Genomic DNA, 24,846 nt, shown 5'->3' on the forward strand with positions numbered 1-24,846 from the left:
AGACAGACGAGCAAGTCCACTACGACTACCACACACCCACACACACGCACACACACATATTCAGGCTGATGCTGACTATTAACGCTCCAATGGCTGGCGGGCAGCAAAAAGTGTGGAGAATGGAGTTGGAGCTATTGCTGCTGGCATGCTTAATTATTCAATAATTTCTACAAGCATTGGCAACATTCGAGCGCAGCAGAGCTACAGCAACAGCAGCACCGGCAGCAGCAGCACAGGTCGTACATGTCGCCTTTGTCGCCCATGTCGCTCAGATCCTTTCATCCTTGTACAGAGCGCGGGCGGTGGCCACATAATCAGTTGGTTACATACGAGCTGCATGCACATAAGCCACTCGCCACCAACTCGACTCAACCCGACTCCAGTCCACTTGTGTTTTAGCATAGCATATGGTTTTGGGGCGTCCAGTTTAGGTTTGGCTCTGCCAGTGCATTTATCATTAGTCAATGCTTAGTTTGTGCTTTTGCTGCATTTGGCTTGGTGGCCCGGAGGACATTTGGGATTTGCATTTGGGCATGTTTGATGTGGAAACTTTAGATTAAAATATTTTCATATGCACAAATAAACACATACACGCATACACACACACACTCACTCATACACACATGCATGCATACATGTGCATAAGTACAGTTAACAATGTCCCGTTACCCGATCTAACATAACACAATGCTGCTCTTGCTCCATCCAGTTAATCAGTAAATGGCGCTGACTTCAGAGATTTCCCCCACACACACACACGCACGCTCATACACACAGTCTATATACAAACCGTCACATTCAACTGGCCAATACATAAGCAGACGCAGCCGCAGCTGCCGCCCATTACCATCACTCGCCCGCCCAACGTTGGAGGAGCGTGCGCCCGAGCGAGGATTGAGCGCATAATGATGTTTATGTGTTGCCAAAAACATAAAAGCATTAATTTAGTCATTATCTTCTTAAGATACGGCGCCGCGCAGCGCAGTCGACAACGACCGCGCAACCCCCCGCGCAAGCACAATCTCGACAGCGCGAACTCCAGCACATAATTTTCCACATTACAGCAATATTTTGAAGTGTGAGTGCGAGCTGCTTAGCCTATATATAGCGCACTCGCTTGCTCGCACGCTGAAGCGAGCCGCGGGGGCTGTCAGTGATGACTTTATCTGTATAAATAACTGTCAGAAGGGAAAAGAAAGACAGCAAAAAAACGCAGCAGCAGCGGCTGTGGCAGCAGCAACAGCAGCAGCGAGAGAGAGTAGCACGCCCACGTCGCAATAGCAGCAGCAGCAGCAGTAGCGTAGCAGCCAGAAGCTTTATGCAGAGAGACAGCTCAGCATTATCTTTTGAGCGCGCCATCTTTGCGGCTAGCTAACGGGTAACGGTAAATGCGGATGAAGTAGATGTCGCACTCACGCAACGCACAGCGGCAGCCAGAGGGCGTCCACCATATCAGCCACCACCACCAAAACAGAGCAAGAGCAAGAGCAAAAGCAATAGCAACAACAACAACCACGTTGGACGTATAGTACGCGCTCTCAGCAGATACTTGCTCTCGCGCCCATTCTCTCTATCTGTCTCTCTCTCTCTATGCTTTCTGTATGGTAGCAAGAGCGAGCGCAAAGGCGTGGACTCAACTAGGTTCAGCTGCTTTCTGATTGGCCACAGCACGAAAATGTCTGCCATGTGTGTGTGTGTGTGTGTGTGTATGAATGCTAGAGAGAGGGAGTGCATGAGTATGTGTGCTAGAGAGATTGACAACTTTTCGTGCGCGTCGTCGCTGCTTCTGCTACTGCTGCTGCCGCCGCAGCCGTCGCTGAACGTGGCATTCAAAACAGTTTCGTAGCTCGAGCGAACAAGAAGGGTTCAGTTTCAGTAGCACGCAAAATCTCTTCAGTCACAAGCCAAGACACGTCGCGTGTGTGTTTCAAGTGCTTGTGCGTGCGTGCATGTGTGTGCTTGTGTGTGTGTGTGAATTGCAACTAGCGTAACAATTACCAATAGCAAAAATAACAATTATTTCTTATATAAGTCACTATACAAAATCCGCCAAAATTCTGTCATCACTGTGGACCACGCCGTCGCAGCTAGCGGGAGGCGCCAGCAGCGACAGCAGTTCGGCCAAGGCCAAGTTCAAGATAACCGTTGTTAGCACGCCCAGTCCCTCGCCGGGCTCACCGCCCCCAACGCCGCCGCCCAGCACACTCGGTCACATGGTCGAAACAAATTCACCGCCGGCGGCCTACGTGCTCAAGCGGTGCGCCACCGATCTGGGCGAGCACCACCAACAACAGCTGCAGCAACAGCAGCCGCCACGGCAAATGCAGCGATCGCGCTCGCCCGCCAATGCCAGCAATGCCGCCTACCATCTGACCACCGCCATGCTGCTCAACTCCCAGCAATGCGGCTATCTGGGCCAGCGACTGCAATCGGTGCTGCAACAGCAACAGCAACAGCAGCAGCATCATCAACAACAACAACAGCCACAATCGCAAACGCCGTCTTCCGACGATGGCTCCCAGTCGGGCGCTACCATTTTGGATGAGGAGCGTCCGCGCGTGAGTGGACCCACTGCAGCATCCGCAGCAGCCGCCTCGCTATTTACCATAGACAGCATTCTGGGCTCACGCAATGCAGCGGCAGCTGCTGCTGCCAGCAACAGCAACAACATCAACAATGGCAACAGCAACAATAACTGCAGCAACAACAACAACAACAACAACAATAATATCAATCACAACAACATCAGCATCAATGGCAGCCTCGGCCTGGGTCTGGTCAAACGCAGCACCGAGTCGCCAGCCTCGCCCAACTCCAACTCGAGCTCCAGCGCCGCAGCCAGTCCGATTCGACCGCAGCGGGTTCCTGCCATGCTGCAGCACCCTGGCCTGCATCTCGGTCATCTGGCGGCGGCAGCAGCGAGTGGTTTCGCAGCCTCCCCATCGGATTTCCTAGGTGAGTAGAGACGACCGAGCCCAACTCCGAGTGGGCTGGGTTCATTGACGCCCTCGGCCCGATGGCACAACTTCTCCGGCCTCTGTTGAGCTGGCAAACACCTTAAGGTTATCTGTTTTGGATCGTTGAACGGATTCCGAAATTTATTGAACCACATTTCCACATTTTTTCTTCCTTTTTGCCTGAATGGCATTATTCATAATTAGGCATTGATCCGTGAAAGATGATTTCGAATTCCGTTCCATTTCTGCGGTGAGAGGATTTGCATTGTAAGCCCTGCCAGCACTTCCCACTGCAGGGGGTTGTGTGTCGCCGGGCGGTTTGCTATCAGTCCATTGGCTGGGGTCTTATGTTGATTCGAGCGTGGGATTCCCTCACGCAATTTTATGCAAACGCTCGCCCTGGCTTCCACATGCGCCACATTCAAATTCAAAGGCCCTCGTCGCCTAGGCATGAATGAATTAAAACGTCAAAGTTTTCTTCCCGTTTTTTTTTTTTTTTTTTTTTTTTTTTCTCCTGCCCCAATGGGCGCTTCATTGCAATCGGAAGCGCGCCACATGGCAACCGCCGTTGCTTGTTCAGCTTTGTTATGCGCATTTTAAAGAATTTCTCGTTCCGCCCTCGATTGTTTTCCACATGAATTTCATCAGCGTTTCTTTTGCCTTCGCAGTGGCCTATCCCAACTTTTATCCCAATTATATGCATGCCGCGGCCGTTGCTCACGTCGCCGCCGCCCAGATGCAGGCGCACGTCAGTGGGCATGGCGCCGCGGCTGCTGCGGCCGCTGGCCTCTCCGCCCACGGCCATCATCCGCATCATCCGCACGCCCATCCGCATCCGCATTTGGCCCACCACGCCCAGCACCACCTGGGCCTGGGCCATTTGGGCCATGGGCCGCCGCCGAAACGCAAGCGTCGCCATCGCACCATCTTCACCGAGGAGCAGCTGGAGCAACTGGAGGCCACGTTTGACAAAACGCACTATCCAGATGTTGTGCTGCGCGAGCAGCTCGCCCTGAAGGTTGATCTCAAGGAGGAGCGCGTGGAGGTAAGTCGATGTCTAAGTGAATTTATATTGGGTCAAAGGGATTCTTCCACAGGCGTTGATGGGTTATATGGGGGAAGGAATTTCGGAGCGATTTTTTGGGCGTGAATTTTAGAGCTAATAAGCGGGATCTGTGAATAGGTATTTATTTGGTTCAAGTGTTGCAATTCATTTGACAAAGCGGTTTACTAAAAGAAAAGTAATTAAGTAGTTGATACTTATGATAAAAGCCTGAAGAAGTATCTTTTAGGTACTAGCTTAGCAAAGAGGCTCTTCCATAAGTGAACCTAAGAATCCGAAGTGTTTTAAATACCAGAAATTAAGATTTGCTCTTAACTAATTGAGTCGGACAGTTACCGGAGCTAAAAGCTTAACAAAATTGGAAGAGTTCAAACCAATTTACCATATTTCTCCATTTCTTAATGACAACAGGCATGAAAGGATATGATCATATATTCAATAATTAAAGTGTAGTATCAGCAGATTTCTTAAAAAGAATATCAAAAGATCCATTTGAATCTAATTGAATTAACCGATTGCCCAATCTAAATATTTTAACAAATTCTGAAACCAATTGTAAATGCCACATATTTCGTTGAATAACTCTCTAAAGCAAGCCTCAAGTCCCGCCATTAGCTAGCCACCTTGAAGCATCCATTTCAATTACAAAGTGGTTAAAGCGTGAATCCGATCTCCAATGAGTGGAAGTCCCTAATTTCACGCTCGTTTTAATGTTGCGCGCGAAACCAATTGAGTGCCGTCAGCCGCCCCCCTTCATTCCAGCCCTTGCTGGGCTGCGTTCAGCAGCAACATTCACATCCACATTCACATCAATATCCACATCTATATCCATCTGCAGTGCAATCTCGCTCGATGTGAACTTCTTGCTGTTTATTTAGTTGTCAGCGTTTAGCATTTGTCTGGCTTCGCTGCCAGCGCCGGCAGACAAACAGCAAAACAATGTCCTGATTCACTTAATTTGAGTAATGGGCCACAGGCTGGCCCTCAGCATTGAGGTTAGGCCGTATCATTGCCAATGTAAACAGAGCAGAGCGCGGCGAGCTCTGCCTCCTCCTCTCGCGCCGGGGCCAGCCAAAGCCTACCCCGGGCGGCGCTTACAACCCTCCCTGGCCAGAGAGTTCACATTAGGCAAATCAGCAACAAATCTCAGCGAGTGGTGCGGCTTGCCATGTGCTGCTGGTGGTGCAAGCCATTCAAAGTCCATTAGTGTTGCGGGGCGAATAAACAACTAATTTTCGGTTGAGTGCGACGACAAAAGTTGACAATTTAATTTCTAAGCAATTTATTGATGGCGCTGATAGCGACGCCTCCTCCTCCTCCTCCTGCTCCTCCTGCTCTTCTTCCTGTTGTTGTTGTTGAGTGATTAGTGAGCTGCTGATTGAAGGTGGGTTATCGCGCTTGCTGACTAGGCGTCCTTGATAAGGATTAGCGTCGCTTTGACAATATGCTGCCGGTCAATGTTGAATCCAACCCACCCCAACCACCCGCACCACCCACTGCATAGTGGAAGCACGCCAAGTGCGACATTTGTTGACATTTGCGTGTGCCCAAACTCACTCGAAAGGTGTATGTGTGCGTGTGTGTGTGTGTGTGCCAAGGGGTTGTGTTTATGCTTGTAGTTCGTGTTTGCCGTTCGGCTTAAGATAACCAACAGTTATTTAGCATTAAATTGCGTAACAAGCTGCTGCTGCTGTTGTTGTTGTTGCTGCTGCTGCTGCTGCTGCTGTGACATTAGCCCGCGGGCGAAATTGACGCCTTCGCCTAGGCGACAAACTCAAAAGCCGTCGCATTCTAAGCGGATTAGGATATGCGGTGGCTGGGGGCTTGTAACTGATTCTGGGCTTGGGAATTTGATTAGATTTGATATTTCTTTTCTGTTGATGTCTGGCTTTAGATATTTCACAAACAGCTTAATTGAAATTGGGCAAGCAACTCTAAGCCCCCAAAAAGTTGCTGGTCATAGAAGGGGGGCAGGCTGAGCGACGACTAGCTGGCTTAATTAACATACAAGAAAGCGACTTGAAACTTGTCTCTGACAGAGACAACAGCAACAGCAACCGCAGCAACAACAACAACAACACTAACAATTATGCCAAAGCAGCCAAATCCAAAATCTTGTGCACCGTCATCGCTCGCCATTGACTTAAGCAGCATAATCAACTTGAGCGGCGTCTTCCAGTTGAGGCCCCGCTGCCGCCCCGCTGCTCTAGACAAACAGCTGCCAGGGGCAGCCACTCGGCTACTGTTTAGCATATTTGCATGCCAAGTGTCCCGAGAGAGCCAACCACTTAAAGACCCCTACGCCCATGTCCGCGTCCGCGTCCGCTTCAGATTCCGCATCCATCCAAACGCCTCTCGCTCTGCTGCCTCTCGGCTGACTCTCTGTTTGGCTCTATGGCAATGCCATAAGTGGCAATAATTATTAAAAATCTTGCCTAAGACAACAGCAGCAGCAACAACAACAACAACCACAACAGCAGCAATCACCAAACAAGTTAGCGAACGAGCAGGCGAGAGTATTCGCTGAAGAGATACCCTGTAGATATGCAGCAAATATAAATTAAACTAGTATTGTGTTTTTGCTTTAGTATGATAAACAAGTATGCATTTTAATACTACTATGTATAACACATTATACGATATACTAGTGTAACAAATTATAAAGACAAAGATTAGGAATTTTAAAAAGTATGCAGGAGCGTGAAAGAGAGAGGTTGAATATGAGAATGACTAAAATGTATTTGGTATTTAATAAACTTAATATATGGGGACATTTCTACAGAAAATATTTCTGAGTTTTTTTGTAATCATCATGAAAATTCACTATGCTTAAAAATAAACAAGTTTTTTGCATTCGTTTATCATTTTAGTAGCATTTTCTATTTAATTACAAAAAAAACCAAAGGGAGGGTCTAAAAAAAGTAGACGTTTCTGGAGAAATACCCATATAAGTATAATATACTCTAGCTATCATATTATGATCTAATAAAAATCTGTGAAAAAAACAGTAAATTCATTAAATATATACAGAATGATGCAATACAGTAAATACATACAGAAAATACATTAATATATGTATATATTTTACTTTAACATACTCTACATATCCAGCTCTAAGGTAATCTAGACAGAGGTCATAAATGCTGTCATTGCAATCGAGAAGTTACAGCAATTATAAGCACTCTCAAATTCACAATCCGCCAATAATTACAGGGTATATATGATAAGCACAGTAAAAATGACAAATAGTATGCGCAATTGGGTTCCCATCGCCATTTAAATGATCTGCTTATTTTGACTTCATCATTTACAATTATTATTTTTATTTAGACAGTCGAGTGGGCAAGCATGCTGTCGCCGCTCCTCGCTGGCTCTCTGCGCTGGGTAAAACAGTAGCTGGGCGCGAGAGAGTTGACCACACAGCCGCTCAGCCCGGGGCCTCAATCTCAGTCTCAGTCAGAGCATCTCAGCTCTTTGTTTTTTTGTTCTCGTTGGTGCGTGCAAGTCAAATACGCCTAATCCCGCAGCTCAAGTGATTGAGGTGATTTCATTTTCGGATTCCCGATTCCAGATTCCCAAACAGCAGTAGCACCATCAGCAGCAAGCATTATTATCATATTGCTGATCTTCATTATGGCCATAAGAGGCCGAGTCGTAGTCGTAGTCGTAGCCAAGTCAATAAACTCTTCAAGCGCAGCGCAAATATTTATCTTTGTCGTCGCCAAGAAATTAGTAAGCATCTCACTATCTCACTCTCTTCCACCCTTTTCCTCTCTCCCTCTCTCTATTCGTCTCTTTAAATATTTTTGTTGGCTTTTGGGTTTCTCGAACAGAAGAAGAGAAAAGGGTCGGCATAGAATGTGCTCACTCATTGGGCCATTGTGTGATCACAGTGGCTCGGATTTGCGCGCCAGCCTCAAAGGGAGAGAGACACTGTGAGTCCTTGCCCCTTTTTGTTGCCGCTTTGATGTGTGGGTTGCACAATCAAGTGGCTCGGGATCTGGGCCACCTGCGGTGCAGCAATTAGGCAATTGCTCTTGCTCCTGCTATTAGTGTTATTCTATCATCATAATCATCATTATCATCGTTATTATTATTGCAACTCTCAGTAGCAATAATAAACACATTAACAGAACGCCCACCCACAAAACACTTGAAGTACACTTGGAGAAATAAATCAGGCATATTTGGGTATCAGCTCAAGTGGAGCTGAGATCAAAGAAACGATTTTAGAAATAATCTAAATTAGTTCTAAAAATAATGCATATGATTCATACCAGCTATTGCTCTCAGTACCCAGTAGCTATTTCTCTCAGTGCTGCCGTGCTCCTCAGTCTCATGGCTTTGTTTGTTTAATGTTTGAATCAAATGAAATTAAAATGGCAATGAGCTGGAATCAGCAGATTTTCGTTAATTTCAAAAAAAAAAAATAATAATAATAATAAAATAATAAAATCAGACAACAACAATGAAGTGGCCTGCGGGCAAGCAGCAAACCACTGAACGCAGCATCCACCAACCACCCTCCAACCCACCACGCAGCGTTGCCACATTGCTGCACTGGCCGCAAAAACTCACACGGACCACTTCAGTGCCCCCCGCTGATGCTGCTGCTGGCGCTGCTGCGACTGCTGTTATTGTTGTTGTTATATTTTTCATAATTTTCCATTATTCAAACACTTGAGAGCAATTTCGCTTTCGCAATTTTACGCCTTACGCTCTATGTGCGTGTGTGTGTGTGAGTGTGTGCGTGTCGACATCGTTTAAGGGTCGCTCTTGCTGCTGCCTCTCAATTCTCGCGGGACTTTTGCGGCGCAAAGTGCGTTTGTGGCCCCAGGCACACACAAAGGTGGAGAGCGATAGAGGGAGGTGAGGTTGGGTTGACGAGTGGCTGGCAGGGGAGAGATTTCTGTACATTTGCTTCCTGTTTGCTTTACAGTTTTGGCTGTCGAAGCGTGTAACCATAGACAAATATTGTGTGGAGCGAAAATTGGCCTCGAAGCTGCATAAATTTACACAAAAAGCGCTAAGCCTGAGCTTAGCTGGGTGCAGAAAGTAGCGGGAGGGCGTTGGCAGGGATGAGTTGGACAGGTGCACGTCGCTAAGCTTTTAAAAGGTCAGCCACACACACACACACATACCCAGCAGGGTTTGCGGCCAGCGATTAATCACAGTTAAAATGTTTTCTTTTTTTTAAACGTTTTTTTAAGTAAAAATTTACATTATTTTAAGGCACTTTTTATACTTAACGAAGCATAAGAGGTGATCTGACATAATTGCAGCACACCTTGTCACTCAAACGTAAAGAAGTGCTTCATCACCCATGCAATAAGAAAATCATGACGTCTCTGTCGCACACGCTGGCGACTCATCAAATTACCGCAACTGGTGCGACCATTTTGTCCTTGCCATTTGCCTGTTCATCGAAGCAGAAATTGGAGAGTGTGAGAGAGACAAAAATGATATTTTACATGAGTGCCTGCCATCTCATTTGCTGAACATACACAATACACATACGTACACAGATGCATGCATTTGCAATTCTAACTGTGATCGTCTACAAATAGAAATGCATGCGTCAAAGCAGCCCCGCATTTACTTAGCTTTTGTAATTCTCGCTAAATTGCATAACTCGATTACTATCGATATTTTATTTACTTTTCACTTGTTAGATGAATTAATTGTTAAGCAATGGTTACAATGCTGCTTAGTATATTTATAATTCAAGGACAATTTGTTGCAATTAAGAAATTCTGGTAAAAGTCTTACGTCTTTAATTAGTGAACTCTGCAAGCACGTAACCAGTTGAAGGTTTAGTTTTTGCCTCTGTCGTCAGCAGCCTTGTTGCGTTATAAAACCCAAGCGTACGCAGCAGTAGCCGTAACGAGCAATTTTCACGGCTGCGCGATTTTTAATCCAACAACACGGAAACAGCAGCAGGAACAACAACAACAATAACAGCAGCAGCAAACAGCGCTTGCCAGTGCTGGTGACGAACTTTCCAACCGACTTGCGTTGCCAATTTTCACTAATTAGAGCAACCAGCTCGTTCTGCACTGTGCAATGGCAGCCGCCATTTTGCCTGGCCCCGGGCCCCACCTACATACATAGTAGCAGTGAGCGAGTGAGTAAGAGAGTGGGAGAGAGAGAGCGAGAGAGCACGTGTGCCAATCAAGTGCAGGGACAATTTTTCAACTTGACTTTTGCAGAATTTTGTTTGGTTTTTGGCTACGTTTTGCGAGGCTGCAAAAACATGAAAATTAGGCGCACAGCTGCGGCGATTAACGAAGCGCAAAGTTATCATAGCACAGCGACAATATGACTGCATAGCGCGCACACACACACATGCATCTCTCTGTGTATGTGTGTGTGCGTGTTTATACAGTTATGTGGCAACATTTTACGCTGTGCTGCATTTTGGTAATCCTGCATGGGCATGACGCTGGTCAGCACATTTTACGTTGCCAAAAATCAAACAATAACAGAAAATGCCACGTTTTGTCTGCCACGCCTCCACTACCACTACCGCCACCTCCACAAGTTGTGTCTGGCCGATCAGTGGCGATGGGGGGCGGCCATAAAGCGCTTTTGTAGTTAATTAAAAATCAACTGCCGTCGGTCTGTTTGTTCAATGGATTTCATGCACGCTGCCGACTCCTTGCCCTAACCTGCAATGCTCACTTGACTCGCACGGATTTCGACGTATCAGCGATTTATGCGCTTTTGCCTGAAAAATCTGTGGCAATATTTGCCAGACGCTGCCGCTGCCTTCTGCCTGCTGCCGCTGCCTGCTGCCAGCTGCCTCTTGCCTCTTGCCTACTTCCTGCCCCGATCGCAGTGCTGCCCATGCATGCCAAGTTGTCGCTTCCAGCGGCGGCCATTTTGTTGTGTTTGCAAGCCATTTTTTGCGAAGCAGCCGCCGCAACTGAAGCCGCCGTCGCCGCTCGATTTGCATGCGAACCATTTTCATTGATACACATAGGCCAGCACCACAGCCTACACCACAGCGCGCACCACACATCACACTGGCACACATGTACTTTTTTGTTTGCACTTGTGTTTATTTAATTTCTCAAAATTTTCACTGCGATTTTTGGCAACTTTTTGTTGGCTGCAAAAAAGGCGCCCGCGGCCATTGCAAATGTTGTGCGTTAGTCAGATTTTAAACGGGGTGGCAACTGCCTAAGGTTAGGGACAATGCTCGCACACACATATACCCACACAATCACCCACAGCTATATATATAAATGTATATATACATATGTGCATAGCCCGAGCGTTGTTGGCCGTAGAAATTACGGGATTAGGTTTTTTGCCCGGGCAACCGCTGCCCGTCGGATTAGAGTTCGATGCGTATCGTTGACCGCCTGGCTACGAGTTAATTAAAATATGCAATTTTAATCAGCCACAAGCGCACGCCATATAAAAAAGTGAGTTTTTTTGTTATATATTTTTTTGCGAACTGATTTTTAGATTATTCGCTTTAAATTTGCAGCATAGGCAATTCGATGGCTGCCATGTTGACATAGTTAAGTGGCTAACTAAATTCATAGCCAGATACCCTGTAGCCGAAGCGTATATGCGCTTGATGTGCCAAAGAGATAAAGAGACAGCTGCAAAGAGAGATAGTTATTGCTTTTCTCTCGATCTCTCAATAAGCAAAAGAATTACGATTGTATTAGATTAGACTAAGGTTCTTACAGTAAAGCCTGCTGTCAAGGCTTGAAGTGCATCTAAAATGCTTTCCCAGCCTCTATCGTACATACAGGGTATTTACTAGCTGTTCAATCTAAGTCTTTTTATTGTTTTATGTTTTTTTGAAGCTTTGAAAAATGCATTGAAATCGCTGCAGATTATTTCTCTGTATGTGTGTGTGTGCGTGTGTGAGTGGTTTTAATAACTTAAGCTCATAAAATTATAAAATTATGAAAATAAATAGAGCAAAACAAACACTCACACACACACATACATACACACACACAGCTGCTTGCCCGCAGGCCATTTGTAAAATTGAATTCAAAAATTCATTAGATTGCGTTATTAAATTTTGTCACAAATGCATTCTGACAGCTGCAGCGAGGCGTGACCATGCCCACTGCCTGACTGCCGCACACACACACACACACACACACCGAGTCACAGGCACACGCACACTTTTCAAACGTAAATTGGCTGCGTTGCCGAGCTGAGCTCAGTTCAAAGGTTGCCAGGGCGCCGCCATTTTGCTGCCATCCTAAGCAAATAAGCCAACAGCCCCCTCCCCTCGCTCAACAGCCTCCACTTCCCCCATTCTACTCGCTCGCACAGCCAACAACAGCTGCACAAATTTACACAAATTTTATGTAAACTTAAATGAGCTCAAGCAGATCTCTGCTCTATTTTCATGCTGGGGCACGCTGCTCTGCTTATGAGTTTAGCGCATTTTCCAACACTGCACTGCATTTGGCTGTCATTGGCGCAGCCCAGAGCAGCTGCTGTTATCTCACTGTTATTTCAACAGAATTTAGTCGATTTGCTACATAAATATTGTACCGTTTCGGGCAGCGCAGTGGGCGTGGCACTCGCCAAACTTTGCAATGCGAAATTTGAGGAAGAAATGAAATGAAATAAAATGAAAGCTCTAATTTTTCTAATTAAACTTTTTTGGTTTGTTGTCTCAAAACAACAACTGCAATTGCAAACAGCAGCAACAGCAACAACAACAGTAGCAACAGCAACAATTCGAGTATTTATTTAACAAACAAAAATAAAAAGCATTTCGAGGGTTGCAAAATAACAACTGCAATTGGCATTTGGCATTGGGATTGGGCGAGAGCCAGAGCTGAGTTTATTTGGCTCCACCCCGTTGCCAATGAGACAACAACAGCAACAACAACAACAAGAGCAAAATGACAAGAGATACGCGTAGCAGAAGCTCAACGAAAGTGTGTGAGAGAGAGAGAGAGGGAGAGAGAAAGTGTGTGGTGTTGAGTGGCTCTGCCCCACCCACACTTGCGGAGCCCTTTTAACCGTAGCAAATTAACCCCTAAGTCAGTTGACTGTAGCTTTTGTTTTAATTAACTAAGTAGCCAAGGGTTGGCCGGGGCGACCTCGGCGAGTGGGTGTGGTCTGAGCCTAATTAAAAAGTGCCCAAATATACAATTCGGCGAGCGGAAAACGAGCCGCATTTTTTATACATACATACATTTATATATTTATATACATATATACATCTGCCCCCACACATTAATTACAGTTACAATAAGCTAACTAATTAGGCGGAATACGAAAGGCAGGAAAACGGCGAGGGGCGGGGGCGTTGTCAGGCAACTGACTGGGCGCAGATAAACCAGAAAATCAAAGGAGCAGCCATAGAAAATGTGGAGAAGAGGCAGAGGAAGCAGAGAAAAAAGAAGAAAAACATTAAAATATTTACAGTTGAGCGGGTCGAGCATAATGGAAAATATAATTTGAAAAACGGATGAAAGTGTTTTTGAAGCCATATCAAAGGTTGCCTAGACTAAGCGAAGATTTCGCCTCCTCGCACTCACTCACTCACTTACTCACTCTCTATCTCTGTCTCTTTCTTCAGGTCTGGTTCAAGAATCGTCGTGCCAAGTGGCGTAAACAGAAACGCGAGGAGCAGGAGCGACTGCGTAAGCTACAGGAGGAGCAATGTGGCAGCACCACCAGCAACAACAACGGCAGCAGCAGCACCAACAACAACAACAGCAACAACAATAGTTCTGGCCACACGAGCTCAACGACAGGTGGCAGCGCCGGCCTCAAATGCGAATACGCATCGCAGTTGGTGCACATCAAGAGCGATCCGAATCATTACAGTGATGCGGACGAATCCTCCGATCTGGAGGTGGCCTAAGCTAGGCTTTAAGATAATCCAACTAAAATAACTGTAAATATATTTGCAGCTGCGCTTCAAACTAATTTTGTTTTGTATATAAATAAGAAGAGACAACAAAAAGCATGAGAGAAGAAGAAAATCTGTTATTATTTTAAGTTGTTGAAGTGTAAGCTGTAAGAGAATTAGCCAAATGTACAGTTACTAAATGTATGTGTGTGAATGAGTGTGAGTGTGTGCGTGAATGTGATTTTTTATCTAGTTGTCTTGTGTTCCCCATGTCCAAAACTAAAGCGCATATTAAATTGTAAGTGTAAACTTATCGATAACCGTTAGCGATAAGCAAATAACAATGTAATGTTAAATTTAACTTATTAAAACACAAACACAAACACAAACAAAAATTGAAATAATAATAAATCAAACCAAAAGAAATCAAACAAAAAACTAAGAAACTGAGTTTTTTATTACGCCCGGAAAGTTTATCGACAGCACGAGAAGACCCGCATCGTGTTGGTTCACACCTGGCTCGGGAGACGCCCCTTAAAGAACATAATACGTGGCATCCCCAAACTTTTGGCCAAGATAGCAATTTCAGGTCGGAAGGGTCAGCTGCTTGGTCAATAGCAAATGAGCGCACTTCAGGGGAATCCTTTTCATAACAAGAGCCAAAACCAATTTACATACCAAGAACCGGAAAAGGAGGTAAAAATAGATGGCAATAGAGCATGGATAGCTATGTCGATATACTTGGCTAAAGGCAAAGATATGCAGCACACACACACAGGGCAAGCCATTCAGCTGTATGCTGCATATGTATATACAAGGGCTACACATATCAGTTGCACTGAGAAAAACAAGCGGGAAGTTGTGAGCTTAAAATGATTTAGATTGAGAAGAATATAAGGGCAGCACATTTTAAGAAGCAATACTTAATATATATATATTTTTTTTTTCAAGCAAGCTCAACTTAATCATAAATATAAGCGATAGCTTAATTCATTATATAATTATTTATATATCTTTCAACAATTCAGCTAATGTTTAGCTGCAAGTGTATTTGTCATCTCTATCACGCTTCTGCTGCTTCTTCTTTTTTGAGCTTGTTTCAACTGTTGTCTGATTTCATTTGCATTTTTGCAGTTTACCAATACACGCGCACACACACACGCACACGTAGAAGCATACTTTTGCTGAGCTGCCATCTCTGTCTGGCACAGAGACGCCTTGCCTAACAATTTAGTAACGGCACTTGTCAAGCTACTTTCCTGCCTGCTCTTCTTCAACTGCCTCGCTCCAGCTACTTGTTTTGTATTTTGCCATTTACAGTTGAATGGACATTTGAGCAATGGCTTTGTCGTGCCATCGTTTCTGCCGTTATCTGTTGTTGCTATTACTACTGTTGCTGCTGCTGTGCTGTTGTTGTTGTTGTCATGCCATTCGCCTTTGGAGCTGCCATCTTGACCAGTTATGTCATGTGTATTGTCCTTTGTTTTGTATTTTGTATTTTTTTTTTTTTTTTTTACATCTTTGTCTTGTTATTTTCCTTTGACCAGTGCTAGAGCTCATGTCAGGTGACCAAAATTCAAATTTATTCTCTACGCATCACCTCGCCAGCCCCTCCGCCCCACCCCTTGCACCACCCCTTGCACCATCTTTGATTTCGTTGCCGTCGCCATTTTGTATGCTCTGTCCCTCACCAACGCAGACTATTTGCATAGGTCCTTGTTTTTCTGCTTTCTGCTTCTATTATTTGGATCCGTTCCTGTCAATGACATCTCGAGTCTCGTATTTCAGGCTACCCTCAGTTTTCGTCCCTTAGTTTGTGTGAGCCTTGTTAATAGTTCGTGTAAAAATTTACAAATATTTGCAGTCTATTAATTTTGATTTTTTTACTCAATTTGATTTCTTTTGTTTTTCTAGTGCACGCTTCGTATTTTATTATTTTGCTTCCTTTTAATTTTTGTTTATTTTTTTTTTGTTTTGTTTTGTTCTTTTTTTTTTTTGTCTTTTTTCGACTCTATCAACACGAAATTTAATATACATTCACGTCCTGCTGCTGAGCCCCTCCATCATATCCCTTACATCCTATTTACATGGCATACACAGCGTACAAAGTTTTTGTTTTTAAAATAAAAATTATACCAACATTTAAGCGTCATACTTTTTTTACCCCCATTTAAACATTTACATATGTGAACGTGTGTGTGTGTGTGTGTGTGTGTGTGTGTGTGTGTATAAAGACCTTTATGTGTGGCACATGAAATATTTACCCATTAAATTTGCCTTTAATTAAATGAGAGCCATTTTTTATGTACGAGTCCTTGCGTAAATGACGGATAGCTGCAGCGTTTCGTTTGTTGAAATAAAAAATAATATTGTTAATTGCAATTTATTCACATGAACACCTTCTCGTTTGTTGCGGACTGGGCAATGTTAACACACTGGCTATGACCACGCCCACGCCCACGCCCACTCAGCACGCCCACTCCATGCAAACACATTGCACATTGATTTTAATATTTTATTATTTAATATTCCATCGACAGAGCGCGCTGACTCGCTCTCAAATGAATAACTCCATAATGAATAACTCATTTGGTTAAAGGCTTCAGATATTTCAGATATTTCGATATTTTCCTGGCTTTTTTCTCAACCCAACAACATATAGGTAATTCATTTCAAAATGCTCTGAATAAAACAGTTTTTCGGCTTAATACTTCGTTTATATATATTGAATGGTAGTTTTATGGAAACCGAGATTATCGACAATCAGTTGTCGGTAAGAAAAGTTCTGGAAAATACACTTTTAATTGACGATTTGTTAAATTTAATTTATTATTATTTTGTCAATGATTTATTATATACAGACCAAGCTCTCTGCCAATAATCGACCAATATTAAACCTAAAATCTCTCAGGAAACTGGCTAATAATCTCATGATAATTATATCACTAAAAGGAAATTTTTTTTTTTTTTTTTTTTTTTTTCTTTGTAGTATTTAGTTTGATTTCAATTTGATTTGACTGTAAGTTAATTTAAAAATTATTCTTTACACACTTATAATTAGTGAGTCTCTGGAACTACAATATATTCTAAGCAGTCAGTCAATAAATTAGGCAGCCAATCATGTCTTATACATGAATATAGTAGTTAAATATAGCTTTTAGTCAATCGATAAATCAGTCAATCAAGAGGCCAGACAGCTCATTCAGATTATTCTTCAGAGTTTGTCAATCAAAAAGTTTGTTTAACAATCAGTCATGTCAATACTAATTATGAGTAATGCATTAAGTTAAACTCTGCAAATACAAATTCTAATTTAATTTTTTTTTTTTTTTGTATTTTTTTTAAATTTGATATATATATACACAATATATACCTAAAGAAAACTAAACATTAATAAAATCACTCCCATTCGATGCTTATAACAAATAAAAATATATACATACAAATATGTATACAAAGAAGTTAAGTATTTACATAATTACATATGCATGTATATAACTCAATACAATACTAACTGTAGATTATATTTCTGAAACCAAGTTCAAATTCGAACTTCATACTCTCTTGCTTTCTTTTTAACTAAAAATTCAGCTAATACTATTAATGGCATTTACTCTGTGAAGATTTGTAGCAAACTTCATATGTACTGTATATATCACATAAAAGCTTCCATCTTCAATTCTCAAAACTCCAGAATTAAGATAATATCTATCTTAAAGTAGAGCAAAACTGATTTTAACTTTTCTTTTTCTATAGCAAAACAGAAAATTTCAATAAAAATCGACGGATTCCCTAAGGGAAAATTAGAGAGAAAGAATGAAAAGAAAAATGAAAATGAAAATGAAAAACTACAAGTATAGCTGAACGCACAAAGCAGACAGTTTTTGGTCCTGACAGTAAATTTTTAATAGATTAGCAGGTGAGCAGGTGAGTTTAATCCATAAAATGTGCGATTATTGCGTTTATGCGGCCCGGGGCGAATTCAATATAAAATATAAACAAACGTTAGAGAAATTACAGCAAACAATAGGAGATTGTGAGTGAAAGAGTGGGAGAGGGAGAGAGGGAGAGAGGTAGAGAGTGCAATGTGCAAGGCAGCTCTTTGTTATCCTTGCAAACGACACACACACACACTCAGACGAGCTGAGGCCAGACTTGACTCTGGCGCTGCTCGACGCTTATTTGACTATCGATTAAAGTTTGTGGTCCTTGTGCATACAGCCTGGAGTGCTTTGAGTTCAGCAACGAGCGTATCCTTTAAAACATGCACGAAACATTTTCGATTAATTTCAAATCATGTGTGCATGTCTGACAGGTTGTAAAAAGCCCTCAGTGAGGGAAAGGTGAAAAGTGGAAGGTGGAAGGGTGAAAGGGTGAACGGGTTCGATCAACGGCTGACTGGGCACAGGATCAGAGGACGAACATCATCAACCCCCGGCGCCCTTTATTGGGCATTTTTCGACAGGCTTATCCAATGGCAACCAAACGAACTGGATTAATCACAATTTTATTTGTATTTTTCGGGCTGTTGAGAGCGACAGAGCCGTGGCCTCGGACTGGGTCGAGTGCATCAGCTCCAGCCGCAATTAGCCGGCAATAAGCTGGAATTCTGTGAGTCGAGCGCACAGACAAACAAATCCACAAAGAGCTTAGCGCAAGGTGCTAATGCCCGTGTCGAGGGATCGCGTCGCTGGGCTTATTTATAAAGCTCCGACTGGGCTCCAGATGCCGCCCCAAGGCCATGCGACGTGGCTCGGCCCGGCTCAGGCCTTATTAGCTTACTGACTGGGATACGCTAAATGGAAATTACGGCCAGTTGCTGCAGGTGCAGGGGCAGGTGCAGAAACCCACGCCCCTACTCGGTGTGGGGCTGGAGGGAGCGAATGCAATTGTTGGCAAAGGCAAAAGCTGAAGCAAAAGCAAATGTTATTTGCAAGCAAACAAACTGGCGAAACCCGAAAACCATTCATCATACAAATCATACAATTAGTTTTGGCTCTAATCCGACCCACAAATACCAAATGAAACATGGCTGGGGGTGTCCTTTGTTACGACACACACACACACACACACCCATACGCAGACAGTTTGTGTGTGCAAGGGAATCCTTAGAAGCAGGAGCTAGGCACGATAACGGCTCAAGGTATGGCAGAAAGCATAGCTAAGCCTGGGAAGGCACTGAATGAAAGAGGGAGATGAAGAGAGGGATAGAGAGAAGGAGAGCGAGAGCGATAATGACTGCTAGCTGAACTGTAAGGACCTGTCTCAGGCTTTTTTATTTACATTTAAAACTGGCATTAGGCAGCAAAACTTATAAATAGACAGAGAATCGCAGCTAGGCTTCCAGAGCAAACTATTTCAAAATGAATTTAACTTGGAGGCACAAAGAGATATACAGTAAGAAGAAAGAAAATAGGGATAATTAATGCAGGAATATTCACAATATCAAATCATTTGATATTAAAGTCAACTTGATTTTTTTATGTTAATAGATAAGGAATTCTCTTTACTCTCAAATTACTGAAACACATTTAATAATAGAATATATTGTAGGGCTTTATCTAAGTTATGCCTAACATAATTTTAAACTCATTTTTAAATTGATAGGTATTAAATTCATTTTGATTTTCCGATTATTGAAACTTTTTGAGATTTTCATCGAATTTGCTGCTCATATCTCCTACTACTCCTACATCTCGAGGCTCACATTTTCAATTCGCTAGAATTGAAAGCCCAAGTCAATTCACAGAAATTGGTGCTTAAAATGCTCAACCTCTTAAGTATACTCAAGCTCCCAGTGTATATGAATTAATTCGTTTTATAGCTTGATGCGCAATTGTCGAAAATGAAGACATCAAGGCACTCAAATGGTGAAAACAAAAGATGTTTATAAATAAAAACAATAACAGCAATTTAAAAAGGATAAATATCTAATGTCCTTGGCATTTAATCTAATGCAAAGGTAAAGCAATTTTTAAACATTTAAATTAAATTTTAAATTTAAATTTAAACATTAGTTAGGAATACTTACAAAAATGTAGAGAATTTTCAGTTCTCGTCAGATATATATATATTTTACATATCTCACACCGACATGTTAATTAAAAATCATAGCTACAATGGCATAACATTAACTATATTTAGAATTCGCCTAGGTAAATGACCTAGGAATTAGATTAAGTTTGACTTCGACCTTAGCCGAAGATTAAATGATCTTTTCAATAATAGCTACACCATATAAAATATGATATCCAATATTTATAAAGAATACTACTTAGGCATTCAGTTTTGAATAGCATAAGACTAGCTATATCCAAAGAACGAAACATTAGTTAGACTTAAATTTTATAAAGAAGAAGATAAATACTTTATATATACTCTACAATCACTTCATGCCTATATTCCTTGACAAGTATAGATCGAAGACCACAGATATATAAAATATATATGTAGATTATCTTGTTAGTGCTAGAACTATCTGCATTGTAGATCCCAATATATACAGTACAGTAGAATGCGGTTATAACGATTCCCGGAGGACGCTATAACCAAGCGCAGGTCCTTTTATATATTTTTGTGGGGACCAGCTAAGACATCGATTGTTCGTCGCAATAACCGAACGAACACTATAAACGGAGTACTTATAACAGAATTCTACACAACCAGACATCGGACAACATAATAGATACCTTGATAATAATATGTATATCAAATATTGAAAAGAGCATTTGGATCCAAAAATTATAGCTAGACACGTACAACATGAACTATGTGTAATGAATTCACCTAAATTAATCCAAATTTCGCGATTAGACTATATTGCTGCCGCCCACACCAACATCCTGATGCTGATGCTGATGATGATGATGATGCTGGTGTTGGTGTTGGTGCTGGTGCTGTTGCTGTTGCTGATGCTGCTGAAGCTGCTCCACCAGCTCACTGATGCCGTCCACACCGATGCTCAGCGAGGGCAGCGTCTTGTCCAGCACCAGCAGCGATGGCGGCGACTTGGGCGCCGTTTCAGCCCCAACGTCTGCAACGTGGGAGGAGAGCAGCGAGAGGCCCCCGAAGCCAACGCCCATGCCGTCCAGGCAGAGCGAGTGCAGTGCAGCATTGTCCTGCGACTCGAAGGATGTCGAATTGGTCAGCGAATGCGGCGGCTGCTCCTGCTCCTGCTGCTGCTGATGATGATGCTGCTTGTCATCCAGCGCCAGGCTGTGCTCCATGCTGAGTATGCAGTCCGCCTTGAAGCTGTCGATCGTGAACTGATCCACACTGAGAAACTTCATCTCATCGTAGGCCGAGGAGCCATCGTTCAGATCCAGATCGAGAGAGGCGCCAAAGGCGCTTGCCAGCGCCTGATGCTGCAACGTGCAGACCTGTTGCTGCTCCGATTGCTGCTGCTGCTGCTGCAATTGTTGTTGCTGCTGCTGTTGTTGCTGCTGTTGCTCCTGCTCCTGCTCCTGCTGATGCTGGTGTGTGGTATGCGCGGTAGTTATGGACGGCGGGTAGGTGGACCACTCCATGGACAGGCCGCTGCCGCCACGCTCCAGGCCCAAGTGATCAATGTTCAGATTGAGAAAGATGTTGGGCGACAGCCGGGAGGGCGAGACACAGCCGGTGCCAAAGGGCGCCTTCAGCTCGTTGTCCAGCGAATTGGAAGACTGCGGCGGCGTATCCGGCAGCAATGTGCCACCGCTAGCTGCTGAATTGAAGATGCATTAGTTTAGATTAGCCATGATCACCTCGCCAACATCTACTCACCCAGTGCGCTGTCCAGTTGGCCCAGCACGGCGCTATCATCGAATGCCACGTCCAGCTCGAGTCCGGCGCCCTTCTCATACTCGCCGCCCATCTTCTCCTGCTTGCGCCACTTGGCTCGACGATTCTGAAACCAGACCTGGACGCGTGCCTCCGTCAGCTCGATGCGCACGGCCAGCTCCTCGCGAAAGAATACGTCCGGATAGTGAGTGCGCTGGAAGGCGCGTTCCAGCTCCTGCAGCTGCAGTGTATTGAATGTGGTTCTGCGAATCAAGCGCAATCATGAAGCACACACACCTGTATCGCCTGTATCCCTTATCAGCCTGGCTTACCTGTATCGACGCTGCTTGCGCTTCATTGTGCCTTTGTCCATGCGTATCCTGAGTGCCAACTGGTCTGCGGCTTGCTCTACGGTTCTCTCTTTGCTGTTCAAGCGGGAGTGTTTTTTTTTTTTTTTATTATTTGGGTTTTTGTTTTTTTAGTCGACGGCAATTCGTGACATAGTCGCAACTTTTCTATGCTTTTTAACGATTTCCAGCGACAACAGCAACAAGAACAAGGGGGCAACACAACTAGGGCTTCCGCCCCTGCACCAAGTCAAGCGGATAACTGTACGCGCTCCACCATCAACAACAACAGCAGCACGAAACTTTGATTTCGCTGGAAATATTTTTGGCAATCGTCCTGGCCTTTAACTCCTTCACGCAAACAGTTTGAGCAGCGCTTGCACGTGCCTGCCAGTGCATGTCCAACTGTAAGCGCACATATATATATATATATATAGATGATAATATATATATATAAATACGTATATATTCTATATATAACTGCGCCCCACCGTACGGAGCAACGACGCGCATTCAACTGACGAACCGCTGGGTGGATTGGCGTTTGCGCGACTTTCTCGTCATACAGTGAAGCCCCACAACTAGCTGCCACACACACACTCACACACATACTAGCGCACACACATACATACGCACACTTAGCACCTACCCCTTGGGGCTGCTAGAAATGCACCTGAGTTTTTAGTGCTAGACGCGCAGTCCATGAGCTCATAGCTCTTAGCCTGCTGGCTGCTCAAGTGGTTGGGCGGTTGGTGGTTGCAAATGTCTGGGTCACTGGGTATTCCCACTATTTGTTGCTGCTTCTTCATATTTTCTTCTTCTTCCTCTCTTTTTTTGGTCATACACATCAACACTTCAAATAGCTGAAACTTAAAGCCAGTGTCCAGCTATAAATAGGCGCTCCACACTTGAGGCTCCCCAAACTGATGCCACCCAGCCACCAGAGCCTTTTGTTATTATGTCAACAGTTGAGCCTTTTGTTTAGCTGCTCGGATGCTGTGCCAGCTCCTGCTGCTGCTGCGGCTGCTGTTGCTGCTGCTGTCCAGGTGACGGGCCATAATGGACATGCCTGGCCCACACAAAAGGTAATCCGAGCATTTGGCCGCCTTTGTTCGACCAGCTGGCCAGCGGCTATATAAGCGCCCCACCAACGCCATCAGAGTCGCAAACGTAGCCAAACTCTGCAGCAGCTCGGTTCCAGCCATGCTCTGGGTGAGTCAAACACGGCAAATAGTGAAGAGTATTGAATAATTTCATACTTACCACTTCGATAAACAAAATGTGCTAAGTATGAGTTTAAGTTGAACAAGTTTATAAACTGAAAGTTTTTAATTTAACGTAAAGTAAAGTTTAAAATTTAGACGAACAACTCCAAAATCAAAATCGGCAAATCTTCACATTACTTCTATAAAATCTAAAATCAAATTCGGGCGTGATAAAAATGTACTTTACCTGTTCATATTTACTAAAAATAAATTAAAATTAAAAAAAAAAATAAATAAAAAACTTAAAAAAAAAAAAAAATATTGATGGCTTTCTTAGAGAAATTTTTATATTCAAAACTAAGTTTTCTAATAAATTTCAAACCATTCCAAACTAAGAATTTATCATTCAAAGCTATTAAATGATAAATTCATTGACTAGAAAAAACCCAAGTATGGCTTTCTCAAAGAATTTTTCAAGTCCAAATGAGTTTTTCAAAACAATTCAAATTAAGAATTCGCCTATTAAATTTTTATGTCTAAAATTGTTTAAATATAAGTTAATATTGAAACATGTTCTAACCAAGTTTAGAAAGTGCCAAACGAGGAAAAATGTTTAAAGCGTAAAATTAATATTGCATTTAAGCAAAAATATGTAAAGCTTAAGAAGAATATTTTATTTTTATTTCTGGCGAAAAGAATTCTAAAATATAAGAATGTAAATACTATATGCACATAAGTATATATATTATAATATAATAATTGCATTACAATTTCTTCTTGCAATACCGCTCGCTTCTCTCTCAGTGTATTAATAAAAACAATTTGCTTGCAGATGGCCACATTGCTAGCGGCGCTGGCGCTGCGCTGCGTCATCAGCAGCAATCGGTTTGTTGCCTACGACGAGCTGACTGCCCCAATGCTCGCCCGCAGCATGCCTAAGCGCTGCAGTCGTCTGCTCGGCGTCCAAGAGTGCGGCGGCAGCAGCGACAGCGGCAGAGACGGCAACGAGCTGTCAGTTGATGCAGTCGAAACGGAAGCTGATCAGAGCACTTCCAAGATGTTGAATGCGCTCTTTGGCCGCCCAGGCAGCGCGGAAACTGTACCGCCCACCACACGTCCAACGGAGGCGGCACTGTCGCCCCACCAGCTGCCGCCGATGTACTATAATGATTTCTACGAGGATTTGCTGACCAGCAAACGTAATGATGCACACGCCGCCGGCTGCGATTGCAAAGTTATGGTAAGCCTATCGAGAGAATATATGTATATATACATATCTACATCTCTTATACAATGAATATGTCAATGCAGAACGATCTCATTGACTTGGGCAGCACATCGTTTCCACGCTATCTGATGAGCGCCATTTGCGAGTCCCGTCCAGCTCAGGATGCCAAGTGCATGCACGGCTCCAACTGCAAGCCGCTCGAGTATAAGGTGAAAGTCCTAACACTGGGCCCAGATCAGATGACATCAAAGGCGGCCTCCTCATCGGCGCGTTTGTGGATGCCCGAGGAGCTGACACAGCTCTGGCAATGGCAATTCAAGACGGTGACCGTCACTGCGGGTTGCTTCTGCACCAACTAGCTAAATGAATGACTTTTATGATGATACATATATGAAATATAATATTTAAACGATTGCACAAGAGACCGCTTAAAGAAAA

The 24,846-nt window shown here is 43.6% G+C and overlaps 3 protein-coding genes across 4 annotated transcripts; 2 read left to right on the forward strand and 1 right to left on the reverse strand.

The window, feature by feature from the left end:
- The first annotated feature begins 1,999 nt into the window (after positions 1–1,999).
- LOC6577684 (homeobox protein goosecoid) lies at positions 2,000–14,276 on the forward strand. The gene is made up of 3 exons (XM_032729322.2): positions 2,000–2,955; positions 3,626–4,002; positions 13,592–14,276. The coding sequence occupies exons 1-3, from the start codon at positions 2,214–2,216 to the stop codon at positions 13,877–13,879; spliced, it is 1,407 nt and encodes a 468-aa protein (XP_032585213.2). The 5' UTR covers positions 2,000–2,213; the 3' UTR covers positions 13,880–14,276.
- A 5,706-nt stretch (positions 14,277–19,982) lies between these two features.
- On the reverse strand, positions 19,983–22,643 carry LOC6577685 (paired box protein Pax-6). Of its 2 annotated transcripts, none has more exons than XM_002003599.4 (3): positions 21,961–22,643; positions 21,632–21,891; positions 19,983–21,569 (listed from the first exon to the last, which is right to left on the reverse strand). In XM_002003599.4, exons 1-3 carry the CDS (start codon positions 21,999–22,001, stop codon positions 20,677–20,679), a joined length of 1,194 nt encoding a protein of 397 aa, XP_002003635.2. In that variant the 5' UTR covers positions 22,002–22,643; the 3' UTR covers positions 19,983–20,676. The 2 variants fall into 2 exon arrangements, with proteins under 2 accessions (XP_002003635.2, XP_015021279.1); XM_015165793.3 differs by having other exon boundaries at positions 19,983–21,572.
- A 460-nt stretch (positions 22,644–23,103) lies between these two features.
- On the forward strand, positions 23,104–24,830 carry LOC6577686. Its single transcript, XM_002003600.4, has 3 exons — positions 23,104–23,187; positions 24,013–24,420; positions 24,492–24,830. The coding sequence occupies exons 1-3, from the start codon at positions 23,179–23,181 to the stop codon at positions 24,765–24,767; spliced, it is 693 nt and encodes a 230-aa protein (XP_002003636.2). The 5' UTR covers positions 23,104–23,178; the 3' UTR covers positions 24,768–24,830.
- The last annotated feature ends 16 nt before the right edge of the window (positions 24,831–24,846 follow it).

The sequence above is a fragment of the Drosophila mojavensis genome, unplaced genomic scaffold (assembly GCF_018153725.1).
Source record: "Drosophila mojavensis isolate 15081-1352.22 unplaced genomic scaffold, ASM1815372v1 contig_36, whole genome shotgun sequence".
Classification (NCBI taxonomy): domain Eukaryota; kingdom Metazoa; phylum Arthropoda; class Insecta; order Diptera; family Drosophilidae; genus Drosophila; species Drosophila mojavensis.